Consider the following 18,587-nt stretch of genomic DNA (forward strand, 5'->3'; position numbering starts at 1 on the left):
GGTGAGAGTTGGGGCTTCCTGGCTGAGCCAGTCTTTGGGCTCAGTGGGGGCTCTGGTTTTTATGCCCAGCCGAAAAAAGGGCGTGCGCCCCCCACCCCAACCTCCTCCGGGGCCAAAAGGGGAGATAGACCGCCTCTTTATGTTACTTTTCAGCTGAGGATTATTTTGTGGTTTAAAATAACGAGACCATTTTCCAGCTTTGCATTGTCACACCCACATCCTCTTTAATCCCTATAAATGAATGTTTCAATTGTAAGTGGTTGTTGAGAACACTGTAATATTTACAATGTGGCATTTGTGTTGTGTGGGGTGAAACATCTCATCCGGTTCAGTTGACAAACTGATTTGACATCAGACATTGAAATTTGGAGAAATACAATCACTAGTGGCACTGTTGTGATGGTACACTGGGAGCGTTCATACAAAGTTCTTAAAATATCATGCAACATTCAAATTCGGTGAAGATTGTGATTAGTTCCTCCGGAGTTGCAGTAGCTTTCCACCGCCTGTGTGTGTTGTTCGTGCTACATCCATTGTCCCAGGCAAAAAGAGCATATGTCCCTGTGGCTTCATGGGGACGCAGACGGGCTCAGCGGGGCAGCCGAGGCAGGTATGTGGGACAGCACGAGATTGGCGTTGCTGGGTGCAATCTGGTTAATGGCGTGTCTGTTAAACACCGTAATTTTTACTTTTACTTATTTACTTTTACTCCGTTACAATGATCGACATGCTGTTCGCTACTTTTATTTAGCCATTCTTGCGTGTGAGCGTCTATTTTTAGACTCCATCCAACTTCCGCGTAGGGCGCTCGTTTGTCATCACTCATGTCATTTGACGGCAGACGACACAAGGTAGTCATATGACCGTGCACGTAAACTTCGCGAGCCAATCAAAAATACTCATTTTGGGGGGGGGGGGGGGAAACAGCCGCGCGTGTGTGTTTATTTTAGGGACTCCAAAAAAACAACAACAGCTTTGTCATACAGCTCTTAAATTGTAACTGCCCAAACTTGGAAATTTCAGCCCACTTCTAACTTGAGAAAACACCTTGTGGTAAGTTGCAGATGTTTCTATTGTTGTTTTGGCAGTGGTTATGGCAACATGAGCCCTATCTTATGGTGTCGCCCATCACACACAATCACTAAGTCTGGTCAGCAAACAGCTTCTTCATGAAGTAATTTAATTGAATAAAGCAAATAATGTTTCTGTAGGGCCTAAGGTGTGTGTTGTTGTTTTTTTTTTTTTTTTTTAATTTAAATGGTGGAAGGTTTATGTCAACTCCCATATATTATTTTTTTGTTTTTTAGATGTTCATGCTCTGATTTAAAAACAAAAACGAAATCAGGTTACTCACAAGTTACTCTTGACTGGAGTAGATTTTTCATTGAGTACTTTCTTCCTCTTAAGTAAGTATTTCGATGACTACTTTTTACTTGTACTTGAGTCATATTATTCTAAAGTAACAGTAGTCTTACTTGAGTACAATATTTGGCTCCTCTACCCACCTTTGTAAATAATCTATCATCTTCAGCTGACCTTTTGTGAACACCTTTCACTGTAACAGCTCTCAAGCACTGCAAAAAATAATTATTTATCCACATGCCAGCAGATTTAGAGAGAAATACACTCACCTAATCCTAATGTACACTTGCACTCAGTAGAGCACAGCTCTCCAACAAGGTCAAACTATTAACAAAAGTGTAAACAAAATCACAGAGAACCAGATTTGTTTTTGTTTATCTCTTTATGGTGCACTTCCTCCACCACCTGAGACGCCGGATGGTGGACCACAATTTCCTCAAAGCCGCTCAGAAGTCATTTTCCATTGCCTCATAGAACTTCTCCCACGCCCGGGTTTTTGCCTCAGCAACCAGCAAAGCTACGTTCCGCTTGGCCAGCCGGTACCTATCAGCTGCCTCCACAGTCCCACTGGCCAAAAATATGGACTGAAATATGTGCCAGCAGGAACTGCATTGTAATCATTTACATTTGAATTGGTAAACTTGAAACTTTGCACTTAAAAACTGAATCTGAATAGTATTTGAAATTGAATGTATTAGTTTAGAACTGGAGTCCAATAAACTTGAAAGTGAATACAAGGTTATTTTATTCATCCATCCATATTCTGTATCGCTTATCCTCACTGGGGTCGCAGGTGAGATGGAGCCTATCCCAGCTGACTCTGGGCAAGAGGCAAGGTACACCCTGAGCTGGTCGCTAGCCAATTGCAGGGCACATATAAACAAACAACCATTCACGCACACATTTACACATACGGGCAATTTAGAATTTACAATTAACCTGCCTTGTATGTTTTTGGGATGCGGGAGGAAACCGGAGTACCCAGAGAAAACCCACGCAGGCATGGGGAGAACATGCAAAGTCCACACAGACGGGGGCCCGATTTGAACCGAGGTCCTCAGAACGGCGAGGCAGATGTGCTAACAAGTCGTACACCGTGCCGCCAAGATTATTTTATCCACAATGAAAATTCAAATGATATATTTTCACATTCAGTTCAACAAATTGAATTTCAAATTAGCTGTGACAGACATCCAGGTAAGGTAGGAATAGCAATCGATCTGCGATACACAGATCTCCTCTTTGGCCAATCAGTAGCTTGGTTTTGGAACATGACATTGGGACTCTCTGGAAAGTCAAATCTTCTAACCAGCTACAGTATTTTAACCTTTATACCACCTTTCCTTAACCTTTGTGGAATGCATCATATGGTCAGAAAGAACTAAAAGGTGCTTCTTTTCGAACATAGGAAAGGACAGTGTTTTGTAGAACCATATCACACAGACGTCACTATGTCGTCTTTCCATTTTTTACCGCCACCATAACGCACATATCGATACAGAGCACTGTTTCAAAATTAATTTAGGGGGTTTACATGAATGAACTGTAGTCCAGCCCTTATGCACCTTTGTCCATTTTCTTGGACATTTTTTGGACTTTGATGTTTTCCATCAAAAACAAAACCGTTAAAATCAAAGGTTGGAGGGTTGACATTTCACCACACTGCTTTGAACAAGTTAAACTTTTAAATGGAACCATGGCGTCATTTCTAAGTTATTAGTAATAGGAGATAAGCAGCTTGGATGTGCAAAAAATAATGGTTTGGTCTCGGATTCCATTTGGTGGTTTAGGTGTGTAAATACATAGTTTTTGTGTCTTTCACAACCCAATGCTTGGACTCCTTCAGTATTCATAGGAAAAGCATTATAACACATCAGATTTTCAGTATATTGAAAAATGTGATTTATAATAGTCAATGGTGCCGCAGAATGGGATAATAGTGCACAGTCAATGTTTATCTCCCATTTCTAATAACTAATTAAGCTTATGATTGTTTATTGCAACATGTTTCAACTTGAATATGAGGGAGGAATGAAAAGAACAATAACACTCACCGCCTTGCTTACTCCTATCAAGATAGATGGAGACCCTTCTGGCTAGACCTGCAAGCAGGGAGGGGCAGGTATGCAACAAAGCAAGCAACAAATTAGCAGGGACCATTTGCATGTGCACACAGATATCAACGCACACACCGTGTGTTCTCTATTTGCATTCAAATAGCAAAGGAATGAATAAGGCTTCTGTGTCCCAACAGAGATTCTCCCAAATGACCAACAGTAACACACCAGCCTCAAAAAGGGAGTAAGAGAAGTTGCTGCCTCTTTGTTAAAATGGGGACAAGTGGGTCTTCAGCCTCAAAACCTGTCAGACACATAATTGAAAGCTTTTTACCACAGAGCTAAGGCTGGTAAGGTGGACGACGACTGCTGCTTGTGTCTGAGTGAAACTGGAAGTTAGAGAGCATCTGGGGTGGTATAAAAAATGACCAGAATACTGCCAATAAAAAGAACACAAAATTATGTAACTCTTACAAGATTGTGGAGGTGTATGAATACAGGGAACATTCAGCCTTATTCAGCCTCTCTAAAAGGAAGATGATAGAAAAAAGAAGCACCATGAAAACAAGCCATATAACAACCGCTATGGTTCAATAAATAAAAAGAGGACCAAGCTACAGGGCAGGGATGAGATGAATGTGTCTCAGAGTCAGTTTTTGGCAGCAGAAAGACAGACTTGTATAATATTTAATCAGGTTTGCATTATTAAATTTACTGAAGCGATGCTAGAAATGAAAAAAATAATCAAACACGTAATTAATTATCACGAGCTAGCTGAGTTATCAAGAAATGATAACAACTCTAAAACCAATGACTGATTTAATAGCACAAACTGATGCTTCACTTTAAGGCAAACGTGAGAGGATTATAATGTTAAAATGGACTCAACTGACCACCAAATGTGGAGCTAACATGGACTTTGTCTGTAATTGCACATGCAGAAGGATAACAAGCACTCCAGGAGGCTGAGAGAAAACAAGGCACGCTGTGGGAGAGGACAAGTCTCGGCGAAGCAATTTGTGTCACAAGAAGCACACACGCACAGTGATGCTCGTTGTTAAGTGTGTCGCCTTGCAGCAGGCCCCTCCAGGCGCTGGCGACTATGATGTGGCTCTGTAATGCCAGCAACAAATATGTGCACACAGTGAGTGGGCTCACACCTCCGCACAGAAAACCAGTCAGCCAGTGAGTAAGCCAGTCACTCGCTTGTCACTACCAATTAGCCAAATGGGTTCCTTTTTGAAAACATCTTCTACAGACACTCTCTGTATCTCATCTCAATATCAAGAATGTATATTGTGAATGTTTTATTGAATAGATTTGAAGTTTTTCGATAAAAATGGGATCATTCATTTGGTTCCCACAGAAAACTGTGATAAAGAAAGTCATCACTGATTAATAAAAACAACAACAGACAGTTTAACAAGCATGTCGACTTTGTCAGTTATGACTGATGAATTATTCATTGATGTGTCACCGGTTATGACAGCTGCCACCAATAGAGAAATTCAAGAATTATATGACTGATGGAACTGACTATTGATACAGTAAGGCCTGAATTCCACAACCTTCAAACTATAGTGTGCATAGAAAAGAAATACACACAGGTTAAAACTATTACTAAAATTAAATATTTTATGTAACCACGTTTTACTGTATAATGCGAACAAAGGCTTTAAGATATAAGCTGCAACTAAGAAAAATCCTTCTATAGCAGCGGAACTTTATTTAGGGTTAATCAGTCACTTGAAATGATGCCGTGTGTAATGACTACGTGAATTTGAATGTGACTGGTCCGTTCTGTCCACTGCCACACACGCTATTGTTTTCAAACATAAGGCCGGTGGGCCATAACCAGCCCGCTAGGGGGTTCAGGATGAATTTGAAATAATACTGAAGCATTCTTAACGTTACTGTATGTGTTGTGTTAAGAGTTCTATAATTTAAGACTGTTTGTGAGGCTGTGAATGTGTATAGGGTGAGTACTGATTGGGGATTGCCTGTGTGTGTATGGAAGAGAGCAGAAGGTTGAGGAAACAGATGAGTTTGTTGTTTTTATTTTGACGTGGTTAGAGCTGACAATGACCCATCCTGTCTGCATTAGAGACCACCTCCAAGTCAACCTTTTAACATCTGGTCAGACGCTAAAATAAATAAAAGACACTGTGATCGCGTTGGGATGTTTTAGCAGCTGGTGTGACTGAACAGCACACGGTTCATCTTGCAGTGCCAGTTCTGTTTACAGGTCTATGAAACAGAATCCTTACTGTGGTAATAGTTCAAAATGTGCAATTAAATGTTAGTCAACAGCTTCAAGAGTTTGGTCTGGTGGAATCCTACTGTTCATGCAATGCCATAAAATATATATATAGTACTGTGTATGTATTTTTTATGTTATGTTTTTTATGTATGTATGTGTATGTCACGTTTAACGTTTACACATTTACAGGGCATGTGATTACTTTCTTTCTAACAGGTCTCACATTAGTTTGTAAGGTTCAGGAGTCGATTTAGGTGTTGCCAATTGTTATGCACATGTTGAAAATGGAATGAAAATAATTACTAGAGCCTCATAAATTCACACAAAGTACTATAGAAGAGGTAGGTGGGAAGATAGTAAAAACAACGGTCTTTACTGTGAGCGCTGGTGGAGGGCTGACCTCTGGTTGTAGGCAGCATATCAGAGAGGCCTTGCCACGCAGTCACCATCTCCGGGTTCTTCTGGTCAGCAAAGTTCTTCCAAACACGCAAGGCTCCATCATCTACATAAAGTGAAAATGAAACTTTAAAGAGTTAACAGAACAAGGTGTTAATGGGAATGAAACAAAGCGGTAAGGTCAAAAGGAGGTACATCAGTCGAAGTGCTAGAAGTGTTATTTTTTAGCTGTGCCGTAATAATTGAATGAAAATCTTGAATCGATTCTTTCAAAACAAGCAGAACCTGTCCATGACTCGAAAATATTTCTCAGAAGAATCAAAAGGCATGGCACAACGGTCCTATAAGGCTTAAAAAATAATAGTAGGTGAAAAACAAAATGTTGTACAGCAGTGTCAACACCCAGCTAAGACGAGAGCCTGACATACAACATGTCCCCACTTCCAAGAAAGTTTTTACTACTCATAAAAGTCTCGACTTGATTTATATTTACCGATTTGCTTTTACCTTTAAACAATGTGGGTGTGTGTATAAATTAATGTCTTTACTGATGTCCTTCAGTGTGTGGCATTTTGATGAGATGGAATTTAAAGGTCCCATATTTTGGCTATGTAGCCCACCATAGAGTGACTCTCTAACATGGACTTATCTTAAAACTCTCAATTTCATTTCCACAAAAGGCCCCTCTGACAGGTACTTCTATTTGACTCAATTTTGTATCCGCTCAGTCCATATTTGGCTAAGACTGCCCCCTTTCCTCTGATTGGTTGCCTCCGTGTAGAAGACCGAATTGTAAGAGCACACGTGTTTGTTATGTTGACAGCGCTGCCTCGGGAGCGGCGAGGTAGGCGGAGATAAGTGACGTAGATAAGTTCGAGAAATTCAAATGACCTGATTTCAGGCCTCTTGGCAGAAAAAGATCTGGGACTCAGGAATGTGTGGACAATTTGAATGTTTACTGGGGCACCATAGAGCCAATATTAAATCCCAAATAATAGAAAAAGTTGGTTTGGTAAAATATGGCACCTTTAAGTCATCTAACTTTTAGCTTTTAACAAACTATCAGAAGTAGGTTTTAACGGAAACGCAGCATTAATCCTAGATTTATCTAACCCTTTTGTAAAGACAAAATGCATCATGTTTTTTGTAGATACCATTTTGTTGTGAATAGAGGGGAACTGAATTATTCTGTTGATAACAGATAATGAATACACATGAGGACCGCACATACTGTATTTTGAGAGCTGAGTGTTTTTAGTCCTCGTGGCTCAAACAAATGAGTATCACTGAGGTACCAAGTGAGCTGGTGAGAGGGAACCATTGAGCTACTCACTCAAGGAAAATGTTATTTTTCTCAACTGGAGCTTGTACTTGATGCAGATTTCAAGGCACACGACTCTTAAAAGCAACTGCTGTATATGTATAAATTTCAAAATCAACAGTTTTTTGATGGTATATTAGCTTGTAAAAAGGAGAATAGTGCACCTCTCATTTCTATTATAAACAGTAGATGCACCAGTACGACAGGTTTCCTTAAGTATTTAACAGTGCATTTATATGGTAGGATTCTATAGAGGCATGTTTTTAAAGTGGAAGATTAACTGCCATTAACTGGCATAGGGTATCTACTGTATTATTGTCAGGGGTGCTCACAAGTGGTGTGCAGGTGCGCATGCACACTGAAAATATTAAAAGCCCAATGCATCACTTCGCATTTGTATACCAAGCATTTTGCTTCTTTTTTGGGTTGGGTGGCGCGGTAGACCTGGCTCGTGTGATGTCATTCGCTGGGCAGCGACGGTGGCTCATGAGCGCGGATGGGCTATGATGACGTCTTTACGTGAAACTGGTCCGTGGTGCAAAAAGATTGGGGACCAATGCCCTACAGAACTCCGCCAAATCAGCTGATTGTGCGGTTCCACGCTGATTGTGCGGTCCCACCGGCTGACTATCGGCAGTGGTCACTCAACGAACGACACCCTTGATGCCGCAACCTAAATAGCGATCACACCGCTGTATTCCGTGTTTCACTGCGCTCGCGTTATTTTCCTCAACACTATACAACAATACTGATGACGTAGAACTACAAATGCCTTACTGGCATTGGATTTCAACAATTTATGGAGTGTTTATTCATTCTCTACTCTTAATTTGCCTGTTGTGAGTGCCAAATTTTCCAATTTAACTTCAGAATTATTTCATTCAAAACTAAACACTATTATTAGTTTATATTTCGCAAGCTTTCCAATGATACGAACCTTTTGAAAATGGTCACACCTAAAATCTTGACCCTTATTGACTTAGTCATAAGAAGTTGGCCAGAAATGGATGCCTTTTCACCGGTTTTAAAGACGCATAAATAATGTGGTTCTTTCAAATAAAACTAAGTTACCCCCAACATTTAACTTTCTGAGTTACCCCCAACATTTTGAAAAGTATACAGTTATAAAGTAGTGTTTTCCTAGAAAACATGAAATTGTCTGGGTGACCCCAACTTTTTTTTAACCGTAGTGTTTATCTATACATCGAGATATGTACACTATCGGTATACTAGTGTACAGTATTTATGTAGTTTTGCAACCTGTTGCAGTGAGCAGCAATGAGCAGTCATGCCCGTTCAAATATTCCATGGCTGTGATGCGGGTGTAGCGAGGGTTGCCATTGTAGAAGTAGTCCAACCTCTCGCCCTTCTCCCAGTCCCAAAAACTATAACAGACAAAACACAAACTCATCAGTCTGAAGCCTAGACCATTTGTGTTGTGTGTGTTTGGTGCTTTGTTTCTCGAACCAGATGCTGTCCTTGTCAGCTACAGCTATACAGGTGTTGAAGGGGTGGAACTTAACAACAGAGGGAACTCCGGGGTTGCGATTGATGAATATTTGATCGTCCAGTCGAGAAACACCTGGAGGAAGAAATGAAAAGGATGACAATAGATGACGCAGATCCAATCTTTTTTTTTTTTCTCAAGGTCCAAAATGATCTTCATCAGTACATAAAATGATGTATTTTTCAATGTTTAGTGAATGATGTACTGGATGATACCTGTGCTGCAGCATAACTCAGATCATCATGACATCACGAGACTGGGGGGTATCCTTTCTAGCATGAGTTCCCTCCCCCACTATTTAAGTACAGTGATGTAATTTCATTTGGCTGCTCAGTTTAGTGTTAGCTGTGCTGAGCGTCCATTACAGCCGTCGCTCTATGGTTAAGATCATTGCCTGCCACCGTGGGGTTCAAGACCCCGACTGGACCATCCGCCAGCATACCCCGGACTCACAGCTGTGGTGTCCTTGAGCAAGACACTGATACTCCGAAATGCTCCCCGGGCGCTTCAGCTGCCCCCTGCTCCAGAGTGTTACACTAACGTGTATGTGTTCACTGTGATGGGTTAAATGCAGAGAACAAATTTCGCGTGCATGCATGCATGTTCATGACAATAAAAGATGACTCTTCTTCTTCTTACAAGACCCATTTATCACTCCAGCTTGCAGTTAGCAACTACACCCTGAAAATGTGTCTTCGCTGGATGCCTCAATTTTACAGAACAGCTCAGTAATGCTCCCAAAAAACAAGGAAATAAAAAAGTGATGCATTGACTTTTTAAAGACACACACAGATGGTGAGCTGAACATCAACACCACCAGTTGACTCTGCAGTGCGCATTTTACAATGGATAGTTTTGTAAACCTTCACCAGAGACAACATGGCTTCGTGGGTAACTTGATTCTAGTAAATGGGGCAGTGCCGAAATTCTCCCTACCTGGGCTTCCTCCGACCATCCAGCTGTCGTCAAGTGCCGTGTTCGGCTGTGACATTATGTCACCAACAACGAGGGCAAGTTGACTTGTGTGCTTATTTTTATGATTATAGTCATCAATCATGATGACTATAATGATATGATTAATAACCATTCAATTTTGAAGTTGAGCCTCCTAATGTGATTTTATACCCTATAAGATATCACCCCCTCAGTATGTTTGATTCCTTTTGGCGCATCCATTCGACACGCCCAGTGCGTCTGAGAACTGGCCCTTATTATTCAAGTTTTAAAACCTGATTTTATATACTTAGCGATTTTTTTTTTATTGATTCATCACTTGAACGTGATGCGATTTGTTTTAGTGGCTCCAAGTGAAGATGAGAGCAGTACATGGGCAGCAATGATGAAATACTTTGACAATACAAGACAGGCGCCAAAGCACACAGCAAAAGGTGGTAGCATATATATGAGTGTGTGTGTGTGTGTGTGTATATATACACACACACACACACACACACTGCTAGTGAAAGCAACCCATGCAATGTCAGATGCACTTTGCCTCAATTTTGTCTGCCAATCTATATTGAAAAAAAAAATATGAACCACTTTTTTTTTTGTTTGCTTCCAGAGCTGAACTCAAACATCTAAGACTTTTTCTATGTAGACAAAAGGCCACTTTTTTATTGGCTATACTATTCAAAAATCTGTCTAAATCTGTGTTAGTGTGTCCTACTTATTTGCTGAGATAACACATGCACCTCACAATTGGGGCATATCAAGATGCTGATTAGACAGTGCCAATTAGGATGCCCACAACAAAAGCCCACTGTGAAACATGAGGTTTTACCCCACAGCACAATATGCCACAAGTTTTGAGGGAGCATGGAGTTGACATGCTGAATGCAGGAACGTCCACCAGAGCCGCTGCCCGTGAACTGAACATTAATTTCTCGACCAAAAGCCATCTCCAAAGTCGTTTCAGAGAATTTGGCCAACCGCTCTCACAAACCACATACCACATGTAACCACTAAACTATTACATGATATTCAAATAAGGAAAGGCATTTCTACCCTTTTATTTTACCCTTGCTGACAAATATCCAAGGCTCTTACAGTGTTTAAAATAAGCATACAAACCTTATAGCAAAAAAATATGAGTCCTAGAGTAAATAAATTACACAGTAAACAATTAGTCTGTTCAACAGAGGCACAAAGCTGAAACATCGTTTGCGTTAAACAACAACTTACCAACGCGCGTATGCACGTTCACGTCTCACATTGTCATAGCAACAACTAATTTCACCAGTGTGTCCTAGTTAAACCTGACTATACTCTTGAGGCTTTCATAACGAGCTGAAGAAGAATGAAAAAAATCTATGATGAATTTAATCCAGATGCAGTTGTGGTTGAATCGTGTAGCCTGAAGCAAAAGCAGACATGAGTTTGGAAAATCATCTCCGCTGACTGTTTTTTTGGTTGTGGAGTTTGATGTTCATGAGCGACGACAAAATACGAAATCCCCTTAATGACTTTAACGCTGATGATGTACGTCATTTTTTCAACAGAAAGAAAAAAAAAATACAGGGTCATTCATGTAAGTCTCTTTTCTAGTTTATAGTTTTCTTTCGTTCTTAGCTTTGTTCTTCCAACCTTGCTTCCTAACATTGCCTCTTCTTCCATGTGAGGCACTCTCCCCTCATCTTATTTCTCCCTGAGGGGGGAACAGACTGAATGAGGGCAACCCTCCAAACGAGGATGGGAGGTGGGAATTCAATGTTGTTGTTTTTTTTAGCAGGTATTCAGAAAGAGAAGCCTGAAAGAGCCTCGACTGTGACGTCAATTGCCTCATAACTGTGTGTGAGATAGGGGCTTTCACAGTGACATAGGAGTTTTGTGTAAATAAACAAATAAATAAATAACATCACTTGGGGGGATACTCACACTTCAGACACATTCATGTCTGTGCAAAACGGCAGTCCTATGACTCATGGGTGATTGTGGCTGTGAGAGAATTTACTTTTCTCTATTGTTTTATGTGCCAGTTTTCACCTGCCTTTCAGACTCGGTATTTAAAGATGCAAAATCAGCCATCACAACTTGTCTCAAATTTGATCAATCACATTAAGCGTGCTAAATTTATGCATTGCATATAGTCCTCCTATAATGCACAAAATGTATCATCCATCCATCCATTTTCTGTACCGCTTATCCTCACTATATATTATATAATTATATAATATTACCCATTGAGCAGGCGCAATCTTGGGTGCGACCGGTTCGTAGATCAGCTTCCACATCTGTTTGCGTGAGCAATCAAGTTCAAACTATCAGGTCCGGTGTTTTGTTGAAAGTATTAGAAGCCATCAAATTTTACATATTTTTCGCGATGATAGCTGAGATAGGCTCCAGCGACCCTTGTGAGGATAAGCGGCTCAGATAATGGATGGATGAATGTCAAAAAGTAATAAAAAAAATTACTTTGAATAGGCACATAAGAATTGCTATAAATCTCAAAAATGTCTGGATTGCACACCTTTCCGTTTTGAAGATGACTAAATCCCTTTGACATGTTTTGATTGCGTGGGTCGAAAGTTTAATAGTACTTATTTGGAAGTAAAAATATTTTCTGTTCATTAGCATTGTGTTACATTTACATGAATAACACCACATCTTGCACAGGACCTTTCGTACAAGAGCAAAACTGTTGGCTTATCCAAAAAGAACAAAGGAAAGAATAAAAACTTTGACGGTTGTTATTTCTACATTTTATTTAAATGTTTTAAAGTTTTCTACATTGTTGCATTCACTTTATCAAGAATTATTTTAAACATCTGAAGTTTTTTCCACAAGGGTCAAGATTTTATGGGAAAAGTTTCATGCAAATGAGATATCCTACAAGCACATTTGTAAGGATATTTTTGAAAAACATGATAGAGAGCTCTGCTATTGGCTGGCGACCAGTTCAGGGTGTACCCCACCTCTCGCCCGAGGATAGCTGGGATAGGCTACAGCACACCCGCAACCCGAGTGAGGATAAGCGGTACAGAAAATGGATGGATGGATGGATGATAGAGAGCTATATAATATAGGCTTACTAATAGGCTAGCATTACAATATTCAGCACAATGTTCAATTGTGCAGTGTGTGGCTAATGTTTTCTTTCAAATCTTTTCTCCCCCTGGAATACTGCTGTGTCTGAATTGGACTCTTGAATGAGAGCGATAATAATGGTGTACCAGTCGGCTTGGACCCTGGAATATTCTGATCAGCCTTGAATCCAACAAAACATGCAATATCAGCTTTATTATTCTCCAATGTGGTTGCTTGTCCTCAAAGCTTGTGGAGATCATTCGTCATCAACTTGTCCATTTCTCACTTCTAGTCAACCTACACAGAACCAAGATCAATCACTGTAAATAGTTTGCTCACATTGAACGTTCTCCCAGCCATCCATCCATTTTCTACCGCTTATCCGAGGTCGGGTCGCGGGGGCAGTAGCTTTAGCAGGGACGCCCAGACTTCCCTCTCCCCAGCCACTTCATCCAGCTCTTCCGGGGTGATCCCGAGGCGTTCCCGGGCCAGCCGAAGAACATAGTCTCTCCAGCGTGTCCTGGGTCGTCCCCGTGTCTCTTCCCGGTGGGACATGCCCGGAACACCTCACCAGGGAGGCGTCCGGGAGGCATCCGAATCAAATGCCCCAGCCACCTCATCTGGCTCCTCTCGATGTGGAGGAGCAGCGACTCTACTCTGAGATCCTACCGGATGACCGAGCTTCTCACCCTATCTCTAAGGGAGAGCCCGGACACCCTGCGGAGGAAACTCATTTCGGCCGCTTGTATCCGGGATCTTTTTCTTTCGGTCACGACTCACAGCTCGTGACCATAGGTGAGGGTAGGAACGTAGATTGACCGGTAAATTGAGAGCTTCGCCTTTCGGCTTAGCTCCTTCTTTACCACAACGGACCGATACAAAGTCCGCATCACTGCAGACGCTGCACCGATCTGCCTGTCGATCTCCCGTTCCATTCTTCCCTTACTCGTGAACAAGACCCCAAAATACTTGAACTCTTCCACGTGGGGCAGGATCTCATACCCAACCTGGAGAGGGCACGCCACAATTTTCCGACTGAGGACCATGGTCTCAGATTTGGAGGTGCTGATTCTCATCCCAGCCGCTTCACCCTCGGTTGCGAACTGCTCCAGTGATAGTTGGCGGTAACGGCTTGATGAAGCCAACAGAACCACGTCATCTGCAATAAGCAGCGATGCAATACTGAGGCCACCAAACCGGACTCCCTCTACGCCTCGGCTGCGCCTTGAAATTCTGTCCATAAAAGTTATGAACAGAATCAGTGACAAAGGGCAGCCCTGGTGGAGTCCAACCCATCGCCGGGAACAAGTCCGACTTACTGCCGAATATGCGGACCAAACTCTGACTCCGGTCGTACAGGGACCGAACAGCCCGTGTTCTCCCAGCCAGACAAGAAAAAATTAAATAAAAATAATTGTCTTGCAAGAGTACTACCATATTTTAATCTATTCTTTTATATTGAAGGGCATTTATGGCCTGATAACACTTAAGACAACAGATTTCAAGTCCAACTTGGTGCTTTGTCCACATATTAATGGCTTTGAATTACCTCGTCTATTAAGATAGTTTTATTACGTATTAGAAAGCACAAGTTACCTAATGACAATGGGAGAAACATTTCTTTCATGAGACCAGTGGATAAGCAAAATTTAAACATGTTAATGAAGAAATATAGATGAAGTTGTGCGCGGTTGAGAGTGAGGGACTGACCTCTTTGTGTGATGCTTCTGCTTTGCCTTTTGACGCGTGCATTTCTCAGAAATCTCCACTGCCGCTCCATCCTCACTTGACTCTGCAAGTCATGCTCCTCTGGGATCTGACAGTGTGAATACAAGGACAATGACTGAGACATAATACATTTGTGTGAAAGAACATAAGTGGGTGAACAGCTAGACAGAAAAATGTATGGCAAATTCTGGTGTACAAGAAGAAGAATTTTGAGAGGACTACAATATTGTTCACAATAGAACTTTTGGACGATTTAATGTGTTACACCCTTCATACACTTGTCGATTCAGCAAGTATTCCCCATATCCAGACACAACAGCTATAAACTGGACTTAGAATACAAAAACATTACAACAATCAAAAGATAAGATAAAGTACATTTATGTCCAGAAGTATGCAGACAATTACTGAGTTTTCATGATTCTTTGCTTCACACGCCACTGCAAATAAAGGATGTGGAAAGGAAATAAAGGATGTGAATGACATGTAGACTCACCTTAAAGAGGTTTGTCCATTACATTTTATGCAGGGTATCTCTATTTTCACACAAAATTATTTGGACAAAGTGTAGCATCACTTTAAATATAAAATTTTAAAAAAGAAAATAAATCCTTTGCGGTCAATGACTGCCGTAAGTATGTAGCCATCAGACATCAGCAATTTCTTTGAGTTCGCTGAAGACGCTTGCCTGAGCCACTTGTACTTGCTGCTGCGATGTGGGCTTTGTTGCCATTTGCCTTCAGTAAGTGAAAAGCATGTTCTATTAGGTTATGATCACATCACTGACTAAGCCATTGAAAAATGTTCCACTGAAAGCTTGAGAAAATGCAGTTGCAGAGTGACTGTTTCCATGTTGACTGACACAGTCACACACTTAAAAAGGGCCAAATCGTTCGGTCAGAGATAGAACCACTCATGCATTCTGTGTGCTTATATAACTATTGTTTTGCTCAAGTCCTATAAAACATTAGTAATGTAATCATGTCACTGTCACACTAAAGCCATGCATCAGATAATTTATTTTACACAATGACAAAGTAAAAGAAAAAAAATATATATATATAATAACAGTTAATATTTGTGATAGTTGAAAAGCAGATAAGTACTTTATACAAGAGAGCAAACGGAGTGACTTTTGAGTGTGCTGATTAAAGCACATTTCAGCAAGGCATTTTATGTCTAAAGAATGTAAAGCGCTCAATACTCACTAACGTAGACTATATTGCACTGTCATCATTCTGCTTGTTTGAAGGTGAACACAACACATTCACTGTCTCAGAGGTGGTTTATTTTTTTGTATAGCCATTGCCACAAAGGCAGATACTCAGCTTGTTTCGTGTAACATAAACTCTACCATCAGGCTTTACAATAACTGTCTGAGCGTGTGGAGAGGATTTAGCAGGCAGGCCAGTGTTGTTATTCCCGTAGCTGAGAGGCAGGAATCATGCGTGTGTATGTCAATGTAAGGGGCTAGCTGTTAATGTGGCTCGCAGGGATGTGGTTCTGCATTGTGTCGGCTGTAAATGTGTATAATCGGGCCTTGGGGTAAGACCTGTTCGTGTGGGCGCACAATATCTATAGAGCTCCACACACTGTTGACACACGGAATGGCCAAGTGAGGAAAAAGCCCCAAATATTATGTCCGTATGTGATTGGTTACCAAGTTAGCTAAAACCAAACACGTCATGTGTTACTTGAACAGCAACAGCTTGATTGCAGGTTTGCTCACCCATCAAAGGTGACAACTGAGGTTGATGTTACTCTAATAATTAAATTAGAACACATGTTTAGAATATTATGTTTGACAGTGTAAAACACTGCTCAATATACATGAAAAACCCTTGGATCCTTTCAGAAACGGCACTACAAAATGCTCCCCCAAATGTAGGCCATCGATTGCAAATGAGTTGTCAATGTGGACACACAAAAATGCCATTTTTCTAAAAAATCAATTTAATATTGCTAAAGCTTAGATTAAAAGATTCAAATATACAATTCTTGAAAAAATGGAAAAAAGGCTTATGTTTTTCAAGGAAGGGGATTTATGTTGAGCACTGCAGTTTTAGTAACACCCCTAAGATGGTCATATGAAATGTACATTATTAGTCAAACTCATTGATAATCACAGTATATGTTATGAGTATTTTTCAGGTAAAATAAGTCTAAAATTATGTACAGACATTAAGAAAAGAAAATTAAAACAATTGTATTAATTTAGAGTCTCCAAGGAAAACAGCAGTTGGAAGGTCAGGCTTCAATCTTCATTGTTTTAGCGTGCATGCATGCTACCGTATGTTTTAAGCTATCGTATGTTTTACCTTGCCTGCGCCCAATAATACTGTGCGCCTTATGTATGTGTTAAATACAGAAATAGACCCCGTAACTGAGACTGTGCCTTTTAATACGGTGCGCCATATGGTCGTGAAAATCCGGTAGTTATATTTATTTAACGCACAATGACAGCGGCAAAATGAACTCAGAAGTGTACAGCAATATTATGAGTGCAAATTTAAATAAAGATGCAATCAAACTCAGTGGGATATCCTTCATCATGTTGCAAGATAATGACCCAAACACACAAAACAACAGGAGGGAGTTCATCAGGGACAAAGAGTAGAAGGTTTTCCACTGGCCAAGTCAATTTCCACACTTAAACCCTACAAGGCATGACGTTTTTGTGGTGAGTTGGTTGTTATGGGAATAGAGCCTTTTTCAGCTCACTTGGGCAAAACGTGAGATACACCCTTGCCTGGTTATCATCTGATCAGTGCTGACAGTCTTCAATTCAATTCAATTAATACATATTTTTGGACAGTGGGAAGAGGAAGGAGAACCCGGTGGGAGAGCCAAACAAGCACAAAGAGAGCATGCAAACTCCACACTCTTCTTGCTGCATTTTACTGTATATATGAGGGCCTATTTTATATTGTAGAGTAGTGAAAAGATTGTGAAACTACAGTAAAATGAATGACAAAGGTGTTTTGTCTGCATGGTTGTGTACCGTATTTTCACAACCATAAGGCTCACCGCATTAAAAGGTGCAGTCTCAGTTACGGCGTCTATTTCTGTATTTAACACATACATAAGGCGCACCGTATTATTGGGCGCAGGCATGGTAAAACATACGCTAGCTTAAAACACACGGTAGCATGCATGCACGCTAAAACAATGTTTTTAAAAAGGCAGCGGGAGCAAAACTGAGTTTGGTTGTACTTTATTGAAGTATTTAACAATGTATTCACGTAATTTTTTGATCAATCCTCATTCACAAATCCATCAAAGTCCTCATGTTCTGTATCCGAAATGAACAGCTGGGCAAGTTCTCCATCAAAAACGGCAGGTTCCCTCTCGTCATTGTCAGAGTGAGACTCGTTGCCGTGCGGCTCCTCATAAATGATACCGGCAAGGAGACACGTTTTCCCAATAATCCACAATCCATTCACAAATTGTGGCGAAACTCGCCCGGCGCTGCCTCCTAGTCTTAGTAAAGCTGTGTTCATCATCTGTCATCCATCGTTCCCACACCGCTCGCAACTTCACTTTGAACGCCCTGTTTACACTGATGTCCAGCGGTTGGAGTTCCTTCATCAAGCCTCCCGGAATGATGGCAAGCTCCGAGTTATTGCACTCAGTCAAATGGTGAATGTAGAGACGCTTCCCCCGGCTGTTCTTTTCTCATTAACCCGAGTTGGTCTTCCAACTCGGGCCACCTCGCCTTGTTTCTGCGGAAACTCAGCTTCGTCTTCTTGACAAGGCGAAGCTCGTTTTCCTGCTTCCTCCACTTGCGAACCATGGATTCGTTGATCTTGAATTCTCTCGCGGTTGCTCGATTCCCATGTTCCTCCGCGCAATTGATAGCTTGCAGTTTAAACTGTGCTTTGTAAGCGTGTCTCTTCGTAGGTGCCATTTTCGGGGGTCCTCAGCCAAACC

The 18,587-nt window shown here is 41.0% G+C and overlaps 1 protein-coding gene across 3 annotated transcripts in view; it reads right to left on the reverse strand.

Moving 5' to 3' along the window:
* The window catches only part of rptor (regulatory associated protein of MTOR, complex 1), a 152,831-nt gene that overhangs the window by 17,578 nt on the left and 116,666 nt on the right, over positions 1–18,587 (reverse strand). For 2 of the 3 annotated variants that reach the window (XM_061680157.1, XM_061680156.1), the window contains exons 26-30: positions 14,640–14,745; positions 8,864–8,978; positions 8,657–8,781; positions 6,056–6,181; positions 3,417–3,464 (exon numbers count right to left, since the gene is read on the reverse strand). In XM_061680157.1, coding sequence (XP_061536141.1) covers positions 3,417–3,464; positions 6,056–6,181; positions 8,657–8,781; positions 8,864–8,978; positions 14,640–14,745 — 520 coding nt within the window. The remainder of the gene's footprint in view (positions 1–3,416; positions 3,465–6,055; positions 6,182–8,656; positions 8,782–8,863; positions 8,979–14,639; positions 14,746–18,587) is intronic. The other variant, XM_061680158.1, reaches the window with a different exon arrangement.

Source organism: Phycodurus eques, chromosome 6 (assembly GCF_024500275.1).
Source record: "Phycodurus eques isolate BA_2022a chromosome 6, UOR_Pequ_1.1, whole genome shotgun sequence".
NCBI lineage: Eukaryota > Metazoa > Chordata > Actinopteri > Syngnathiformes > Syngnathidae > Phycodurus > Phycodurus eques.